The sequence below is a fragment of the Bactrocera dorsalis genome, chromosome 4 (assembly GCF_023373825.1).
Source record: "Bactrocera dorsalis isolate Fly_Bdor chromosome 4, ASM2337382v1, whole genome shotgun sequence".
Lineage (NCBI taxonomy): Eukaryota > Metazoa > Arthropoda > Insecta > Diptera > Tephritidae > Bactrocera > Bactrocera dorsalis.
In genome coordinates this window covers 18,075,585-18,085,684 of record NC_064306.1, presented here as the reverse complement: position 1 = coordinate 18,085,684, position 10,100 = coordinate 18,075,585, and the positions used below count along the sequence as shown (strand labels likewise).

The window sequence follows — 10,100 nt, the reverse complement described above, 5'->3', positions numbered from 1 at the left end:
AACACAACTATAAATTCCATATATGCCGTCTAAAATTCCAAAATTGTTTCAGCTCATGAATGTCTGGTCAATGTGTAGTAAAATCCCTACTATTGCGACAAGGTGCAATAAGTAAGGCTTTGGAAAAATTTTTGCCGGACCTACACCCACAAATTAAGAGAAGCCACACACAGCCTATATTATTTGACTGTCAATTATTTTTATAATAGTTAATTAAAGTGTACGCTCAATTTTATGATATGAATTTCTCTTAATAATTATTCATCAATGATTTCGCCGGGGGAAGCAGAGGAAGAGGAAGACCTCCACTCCGTTGGAAGGACCAAGTGGAGAAGGACCTGGCTTCGCTTGGAATATCCAATTGGCGCCACGTTGCGAAAAGAAGAAACGACTGGCGCGCGGTTGTTAACTCGGGTATAATAGCGTAAGCGGTGTCTACGCCAATTAAGAAGAAGAAGAAGTTCTAGGATATCTTGTTAATTAATAGAAACGTGTAAAGTAATGATAGATTCAACATACAAATCTTTTTAACGTGTTTCTTCAATAATAGTTATAAAAATAATGTACGCTGAATTTTGTTTTGATACACGTTCTTTATGCTTTTAAAACTGATTACCAACTTTGAAACACTGCAGTTATATGTTTCTTAATATAATCGGACATTTTCTCCACATGCATTAGATTGGCACATTGTTCAGTTCAGACCACTCTATAGTCATACAATCTGACACTAAACTGTCAAAAGTCAAAAGTAACTATTGTCATTAAATGTAGTATTTTGGAGATGTGGTAATTCGAAGATTGATTCCATCCATTTTCACCAATTTAGTATATTCATCTGTTTTTCAATAATATATTGAGTACTCGAAAAAGTCTCTTCGCATTTCTAACAAACTTCAACTTATTCTTTTATATTTATAATAATAAATAAATAATGAAATATGTATCATTTTGGTCGACCATACTGACCATACTGACATACTTGTATCATCGTCTCCGTAAACTTCACAAATTTTATTTGTAGCTTGCGTGGGATTTTTCCCATCTTAATACAAAAATTTCAAAATATTTTTGAAGAGCTGTAACTTTTTTCAAATTTCCCGCATTTTTTTGTTTGTTAAATGGAGCTTAAAATCTCACCATTCCAACATTATATGATATGACACAATGTGATTCGACTACCCAAAATATAACATTCACTACCATTGGAACATAAGGATCATTTTATTCACCAAGCTTCGACATTTGAACTCGGTCGAGTCGTTCTTGAGGCCTAAGATTCGTCTTAAAAGTTAACTTTTTATTAAGTAAGATAAGCCGATAGTTTTAAACATAACCATTGTATGGAAGAGAGCTTGTCCTTAGAAAGTTTACATACATAGCTTTGGTGGTTTGTGAGATATATACATTAAGCTTGGGGCAAGGGCACGCCCACTTTTTAAAAAATGTTAAATTGCAGATTAAAACTACAAATACGAGGGTTGTCCGATAAATAACCGACCTCAACGTGAAGCTAGCGGCACATCTGAAAAAAAGGTTCCTACTTCAAATTGTGCATATTATAATAGTTACTCGCCGAAATTTCAGAAATCTATCTTGCGCAATTATCTGTTGACAGTCGTTTTTGTGAGTCTATTTCGGTGATTTCCCCAAAATGGAAAAAATTGAATATCGAGCTGTAATTAATTTTTTATTTTTGAAAGGCAATACGCCTTCACAAATCAAAGATGAGTTGGACTCTGTATATGGTGACTCTGCACCATCGTTTACCACCGTAAAATTTTGGGCAGCTGAATTTAAACGTGGTCGCAGGAGCTTGGAAGATGATGAACGTCCTGGGCGTCCAAAAACTGTAACCACTAACGATAACATCGCTAAAGTTCATCAATTGGTACTAGACGACCGCCGGATTAAAGTTAGGGAAATAGCTGAGATTATGAAGATGTCAAAAGAAACTGTTTGCCACATATTAAACCAAGATTTGGGCATGAGAAAGCTTTCCGCGCGTTGGGTGCCGCGTTTGCTTACGCTAGACCACAAACGTGCGCGCATGAACATTTCATGTTGGCTCAGTTGAGAGGCAATAAGACCCGAGTTTTGGCGCCGATTGATAACTGTAGACGAAACTTGGATTCATCATTATACGCCCGAAACAAAAAACCAATCTAAACAGTGGATTGAAAAGGGGGAACCAGCCCCAAAAAAACCTAAAGCTGTGTATTCGGCTGGGAAAGTGATGGCGAGTGTTTTTTGGGACAGCCATGGAATTATTTTTATCGACTATCTTGAAAAAGGAAAAACTATAACAGGAGCATACTACGCATCATTATTGGACAAGCTAAAGGAAGAAATTTCGAAAAATCGGCCACATTTGCAAAAAAATAAAGTCTTGTGTCACCAAGACAACGCACCATCTCACACCTCAACAGTCGCCATGGCGAAAATCCACGAATTGCGGTTCGAACTGCTTGACCATCCACCTTATTCACCGGATCTAGCATCAAGCGACTTTTTTTTGTTTCCTCAACTTAAAGCTGCGCTCGGCGGCCAGAGATTTTCGTCAAATGAGGAGGCAATCTCTTTCGTGAACTCGTATTTTGCAGACAAAGACGCCAAGTACTATTTGGAAGGGTTGCAGAGATGGGAGCATCGCTGGGAGAAGTGTGTGGAGTTACAAGGAGACTACGTAGAAAAAAAAAAAATTTTGAAAAAGTCGCGTGCATCATGGTTAGGTCGGTTATTTATCGGACAGCCCTCGTATATATACATATATATATATACTAGCTGACCCGGCGAACTTCGCCCCGCTCAATTTTTATTTTTTTTTTGAAAGTCATAGACTCGTATAACTTTACCACAAATAATATAAACTTCAAACAACGCATTTTCATTTAATGTTTTTAATGTTTGTAGCGCCATCTACTGTAACATACCGCACTCAATACCGCTGTTAGCGCCACCAACTGGTGGATAGCTCTTTGCTAATAATAAACAAATAATTTGCAATAAATAAATAATGCGACTATAAGGAGAGTTATAAACTATCCTATCTTTCAAGTTGGACCAAACTGCACACAGTGTTAAAAATTTCATTAAAATCGGTTCAGTAGTTTAGGAGTCCTTCGCAAACAAACAACAATATATATATATATATATATCTTAATATATAAAAATCACGTGTCACGTTGTTTGTTGGCGAAGGACTCCTAAACTACTGAACCGATTTTAATGAAATTTTTAACACTGTGTGCAGTTTGGTCCAACTTGAAAGATAGGATAGTTTATAACTCGTTTATATAAATTGCTAACATCTTTGCAAATGTCTTAAATATCCCAATGATTTCAATTAATTTGATGAATTATTTGCAAAGATATTAGCAATTTATATAAACGTTATATGAAAAATTATATACGTTCTAATGATCCGACCTCTTACTCTGTAGGAATTTTACTTATTTTATATAAACTACATATGCATATTTTTTTATTTTTTTTCAGATGAAACTCATCCTTTACACGAGAATGAAGACATTGCCTTAAGAACACGTTATAATTCTGCTTTACATATAAAGTTATCACGTCATCTAACGGAATAAAATTCGATCTGTTTAACTATGTTCAAATTGTCAGAACTCGTTCGTTGGCTCGGCCTAACCGAATTTGAAATATTGGTTAACCTATGTGGAATGCTTACATTTACAATCATACTCGCATTGAAAATATCTGGAACTTATTCAAATTCTGTAATCGATTGGTTTACTGCATTTAGTCCATTATTTTGTATAGACATTTTTAATGCATATTTTTGTGTGATCGTGGGCATTCGAATGTATTTGGATTCCGATAACAAGCGGAAAGCACTCCACAGAGTTATGTGGAGTACATACTTCCTGGTACTTATATCAATATTTAAATATTTGTTGTGTTTAAAATTATCTGGGCAAACTGGCCTTGAATATAGTGAGGTTTTTTCCCCAATTTTTGTTTTACTTCAGTTGGTTGCAATAAGAGCTTGTCAAATACCTAATTCATAATAAAATTTATACATATCTATAAAATTTTGTGTTATTTAATTTTGATGATAACAAATGTTGCATATTATATGACTTCCTACACACAATATAATACAAAATGCATATGTTTATGGTTCATATATTTGGAACATTATAATGGATTCTCTGCTTGAGCTGCTCGGACCATTCTGTAAGTGTTGTGCGTATGGGAACGACCTTCTTCTGGTCGAAGGTTGCTCGCGGTCTGAGCTAGAGCGCGCGGGAGGACATTTATTTATTTGTCGTTGCTAAGGAATGACTGGATTTCCGATGATGTTGTGGAGAGGGAGGGATGTCTAGAGAGCTGGAGGCTTCTGGATAATAGGGTCAGATGTAAGTGGCAAGAACGTTAGAAAAATAGTCCTAACGGCCGAGTGACTTGTGACGGGACGTTGGGTTTGTTGAGGATAACCCAGACTTCAGATTTTGTCTGAGTCTTTTCGCACCTCCTCAACATCGCGTACAAGGTTCTATCGAGCGTATTGTGTGAAAGATTAAAGCCCACCGTCAACAAACTGATTGGACCTTATCAGTGTGGCCTCAGACCTGGTAAATCAACAACCGACCAGATATTCTCCATGCGCCAAATCTTGGAAAAGACCCGTGAAAGGAGAATAGACACTCACCACCTATTCGTCGATATTAAAGCTGCCTTTATGCTGCGGTGTCTGAATTTGGTATCCCCGCAAAACCAATACAGCTGTGTAAACTGACGTTGAGCAGCACGAAAAGCTCCGTCACGATCGGGAAGAACCTCTCCGAGCCGTTCGATACCAAACGAGGTTTCAGACAAGGCGACTCCCTATCGTGCGACTTTTTCAATCTGCTGCTGGAGAAAATTATTTGAGCTGCAGAACTGAATCGAGCAGGTACAATCTTTTATAAGAGTGTACGGCTGCTGGCGTATGCCAATTATATTGATATCATCGGCCTCAACACCCGCGCCGTTAGTTCTGCTTTCTCCAGACTGGACAAGGAAGCAACGCAAATGGGTCTGGCAGTGAACGACGGCAAGACGAAATATCTCCTGTCATCAAACAAACAGTCGTCGCACTGGCGACTTGGCTCCCACGTCACTGTTGACAGTCATAACTTTGAAGTTGTAGATAATTTCGTCTATTTAGGAACCAGCATTAACACCACCTGGAAATGCAACGCAGGATTACTCTTGCCAACAGGTGCTACTTCGGACTGAGTAGGCAATTGAAAAGTAAAGTCCTCTCTCGACGAACAAAAGCTAAGCTCTATAAGTCGCTCATAATTCCCGTCCTGCTATATGGTGCAGAGGCTTGGACGATGACAACAACCGATGAGTCGACGTTGCGAGTTTTCGAGAGAAAAGTTCTGCGAAAGATTTATGGTCCTTTGCGCGTTGGCCACGGCGAATATCGCATCCGATGGAACGATGAGCTGTACGAGATATACGATGACATTGACATAGTTCAGCGAATTAAGAGACAGCGGCTACGCTGGCTAGGTCATGTTGTACGGATGGATGAAAACACTCCAGCTCTGAAAGTATTCGACGCAGTACCCGCCGCGGGAAGCAGAGGAAGAGGAAGACCTCCACTCCGTTGGAAGGACCAAGTGGAGAAGGACCTGGCTTCGCTTGGAATACCCAATTGGCGCCACGTAGCCACGTAAAGAAGAAACGACTGGCGCGCTGTTGTTGACTCGGCTATAATCGCGTAAGTGGTGTCTACGCCAGTAAAGAAGAAGAAGAGATCAACTCCCATCATCTGCCTGTAAAACTTTATCATTTCGTGACAGTCTACATTAGCTTGTTGGCCGTTCTTTACCTTTTTTTCCATAGTCGACATTTCAGATGAATGACAATTACTTACAATGATTGCTTTCTATATAATATATCGTAAGGATTATCAGTCCTTTTAAAACGTTGTCCTATATCTGGAATTCGAAGGCTGCTCACAGTTTTTCTTGGAACAAAATTCACAATGCATGGAGACCAATTTTCAGGTATTCTGAAAACTGCATGCAGAGTTTACCTCTTGTAAGTTATCTCCTACATCCTCGTCTTGATGATCAATATACACAGCATCACTGCTTTCAGTAGTAGACTTCTCACGATCTGTAGGCTTATATTCATTACCACTAACGCCCGAAAAGTCTTCACCTTCATCAGGAGACTCCAAGATATTAGCAATTGCATTGCGATCTATTGGTTTTGACAATGTTAGTCTGTACAAAAGTTATAAAATTATTAATTGATATAAACTGGTGCCAATAAATGTGTGCGTCGGATCCTGACTGGGAAATTTGTAGCCCAATAAGAATACTGATGGGACACATATATCCCACAAAATTATACATACCAATAATTATAAAAATACAATAAAATATTATTACTCACCAACTTCACAATATGTCAAGAACACTAGCACAACTATTTATCAAGGTTTCAGCCGATTTAGAAACAGTAAACATACAATTATCACAAAATTCACTACGAATTATGAAATACGCGTCCAACCATTCGCTCTATTTTGGCAAATGAACACGTGTTTACTATCTAAAATATCACAAATGCAAACAAATAGCGTTAAGAATAGTATACGGTCCGAAATGGGTCTAATTTAAACCATTTTAACCACTTATTTTCTACGCCAGATATCTTTGAAAAAAGATGCAATTTTTAATTGGCTATAAGTGCTTTAGAGAGTACCTAGTATGACCATGATAACGGAGTGACATGTTCCTTTTGTGGCAATAGTAATGAAAATCAGCACATTTTCTTATACTTTTCGCCCGAAATTTAATGTAGAAAGAACTTTACAAAAATAGCAGAAAGCAGAGTGTGTATCACCGGATAACATAGTACCGCGATTCTTCCAGAGAAAGTACCATCTTCCATAAGAGTGTACAGCTGCTGGCCTTAACAACCGCGCCGTTAGTTTTGCTTTCTCTAGAATGGATAAGGAAACAAAGCAAATGGGTCTGTTAGTGAACGAGGGCAAGACGAAATATTTCCAGTCATCAAACAAACAGTTGTCGCACTCGGACACATACGTCCCGTTCGGATTAAAGGGTTAAAACACCGGACGTTCTCAACAATGACGTGGGAGCCAACTCGCGATTCGAAATAAGGCCGATATTACACGCTCAGCTTTTGGAACGAAGTTCCTTACGGCAGGCTTGGAGAAGATAGGGATTTTGCTGCGGGACCTAACTGAAAAAAGTGATAGTAAAACCGTGAGAAAAAACCCGTAAGAAAATAACTGTAAGATCGCTAGTTATAGCCTACCTTTAGGTTTTGCAAAATTGTATATGCAAATTAATTTTGGGTGAGAATTGTGCTCGCACTAAGTACGTTTATGGGGAGTTGAATTGTTGCATATTTTTTGGCGCAGGCTGGTTAATGGTTTGAGGAAATAACCCGTAAGAAAAAGACTGTAAGATCGCTAGTTATAGCCTACCTTTAGGTTTTGCAAAATAATTAGGCATGGAAATCTGTAACATTATTGTATATGCAAATTAGTTTTGAGTGAGAATTGTGCTTGCACTAAGTACGTTTATGGGGAGTTGAATTGTTGCATATTTTTTGGCACAGGTTGGTTAATGGTTTGAGTTTTTGATATACAGCCCTATCACGCAATCCATCGTAGAGTGTTTTTTCGGGAAAGTTACGAAACTGCTATCATGCAATTCGAACAGTTCCGAAAGTAAGTTCGAAATTCGTAGAGTTGCGTTCACTGAATTCACTCGGAACGGAAAATTTTTAAGTTTAGCGGAATTTTTGTACCACAGGTTTGTGCTAACGGAGAAATAAATTTTCATATGTGAGAGTCATGATTGGAGGATGGAGTCATGTGTAGAAGTTCACGCAAGTGAGGAAAGTTCTCTGATCGCCATTCACTTGGGAGTGGCCAGAAACGATTCTTTTGCATATGACTCAAGCAGCTCACGACTTCCGGTCTTTGACCAAGTATCCTCTGGGTAGCCTAAGAACATCCGTTTAAAGGCGAGCTAAAGTGAGAAGGCGAAACATCCCCTGCATAGGGTTGTGCGCTGGGTTTGGGACCCGCCACGTAAAAAAACACTCCCAATGAAAAGGAACAACAAGCCTCGGATGAGTGACCCCCCTTTTGATGACGACCATGGCAAACGAAATAAGGACTACGAATTGAGGGCATGCACCTGGAATGTCCGGTTCCTTAATTGGGAAGGTGCCGCTGCCCAGCTGGTTGATGTCCTCGTGAAAATAAAGGCTGACATCACCGCCGTCCAAGAAATGCGTTGGACGGGACAAGGACAGAGACAAGTAGGTCCTTGTGACATTTACTACTGTGGCCATATAAAGGAGCGCAAGTTTGGTGTTGGATTCGTGGTGGGAGAGGGACTCCGTCGCCGAGTACTATCATTCACTGCGGTAAATGAACGTCTAGCCACAATCCGCATCAAAGCGAGGTTCTTCAACATATCGCTGATTTGCGCCCACGCCCCGACGGAAGAGAAGGGCGATGTGACCAAAGATGCCTTTTATGAGTGCTTGGAGCGCACTTATGAGAGATGCCCCAGCCACGATGTCAAAATCGTGCTTGGCGACTTTAACGCCAGGGTGGGCAAAGAGGGTATCTTTGGCACTACGAAACATCCCCAAATGGGTTGAGGCTGATCGACTTCGCCGGGACCCGAAATATGGTTATCTGTAGTACTAGATTCCAGCATAAGAAGATACATCAAGCTACCTGGCTGTCTCCGGATCGAAAAACCACCAACCAGATCGATCATGTTGTGATAGACGGAAGACACGTCTCCAGTGTTTTAGATGTACGTGCGCTTAAAGCCCACCGTCAACGAACTGATTGGACCTTATCAGTGTGGCTTTAGACCTGGCAAATCAACAACCGACCAGATATTCACCATGCTCCAAATCTTGGAAAAGACCCGTGAAAGGAGAATCGACACACACCACCTCTTCGTCGATTTCAAAGCTGCTTTCAACAGCACGAAAAGGAGCTGCCATTATGCCGCGATGTCTGAATTTGGTATCCCCGCAAAACTGATACGGCTGTGTAAACTGACGTTGAGCGGCACCAAAAGCTCCGTCAGGATCGGGAAGAACCTCTCCGAGCCGTTCGATACCAAACGAGGTTTCAGACAAGGCGACTCCCTATCGTGCGACTTTTTCAATCTGCTGCTGGAGAAAATAGTTCGAGCTGCAGAACTTAATCGAGCAGGTACAATCTTTTATAACAGTGTAAAGCTGCTGGCATATGCCGATGATATTGATTATGGTCCTTTGCGAGTTGGCCACGGCGAATATCGCATTCGATGGAACGATGAGCTGTACGAGATATACGATGACATTGACATAGTTCAGCGAATTAAAAGACAGCGGCTACGCTGGCTAGGTCATGTTGTCCGGATGGATGAAAACACTCCGGCTCTGAAAGTATTCGACGCAGTACCCGCCGGGGGAAGCAGAGGAAGAGGAAGACCTCCACTCCGTTGGAAGGACCAAGTGGAGAAGGACCTGGCTTCGCTTGGAATATCCAATTGGCGCCACGTAGCGAAAAGAAGAAACGACTGGCGCGCGGTTGTTAACTCGGCTATAATCGCGTAAGCGGGGTCTACGCCAATTAAGAAGAAGAAGAGAGTCATGATTGCTGCCAGGAAACTGAACATTCACATAACGTATTTTCATTTTATTGTCACATATCTGCAAAACATTGATTAAGATGTTTGAAATGCGAATTTGTCATCAAACTTACAATCATGGCATTGATACTAAAGTATCCTTTGCGGTTATAATAGAGAAACTTATCTTTAGTTGGGCAACGATTTTAATACATATGTGTCCCGTCTACATAACATAAAATCGCGCCTGGAAATCCGTATTTCTGAAAAAAATCCTTTTTCGCTTCCCTTTTTTCTACATCTCTTAAATCGAGGTTTATCCACTGAGGGCACAAATGAGATTGAAGCAATCCCAATACTTCTTTTAAGATGCAACAAAATGTTGACTAAGCCATTGGAATATCGAAGTCTTTACCCACTCCATGCTGATAGCCTCCTTCAGCTAAAAAC

General features: G+C 40.1%; 1 protein-coding gene across 4 annotated transcripts in view; it reads left to right on the top strand.

Moving 5' to 3' along the window:
• Positions 1 to 4,058, top strand: part of LOC109579478 (transmembrane protein 203) — a 31,827-nt gene extending 27,769 nt beyond the window's left edge. For all 4 annotated transcript variants that reach the window (XM_049454740.1, XM_049454738.1, XM_049454741.1 and 1 more), the window contains one exon: positions 3,499 to 4,058. In XM_049454740.1, the coding sequence (XP_049310697.1) occupies positions 3,615 to 4,034 (420 nt within the window). In that variant the 5' untranslated portion in view covers positions 3,499 to 3,614 and the 3' untranslated portion in view covers positions 4,035 to 4,058. The remainder of the gene's footprint in view (positions 1 to 3,498) is intronic.
• Positions 4,059 to 10,100: the final 6,042 nt, after the last annotated feature.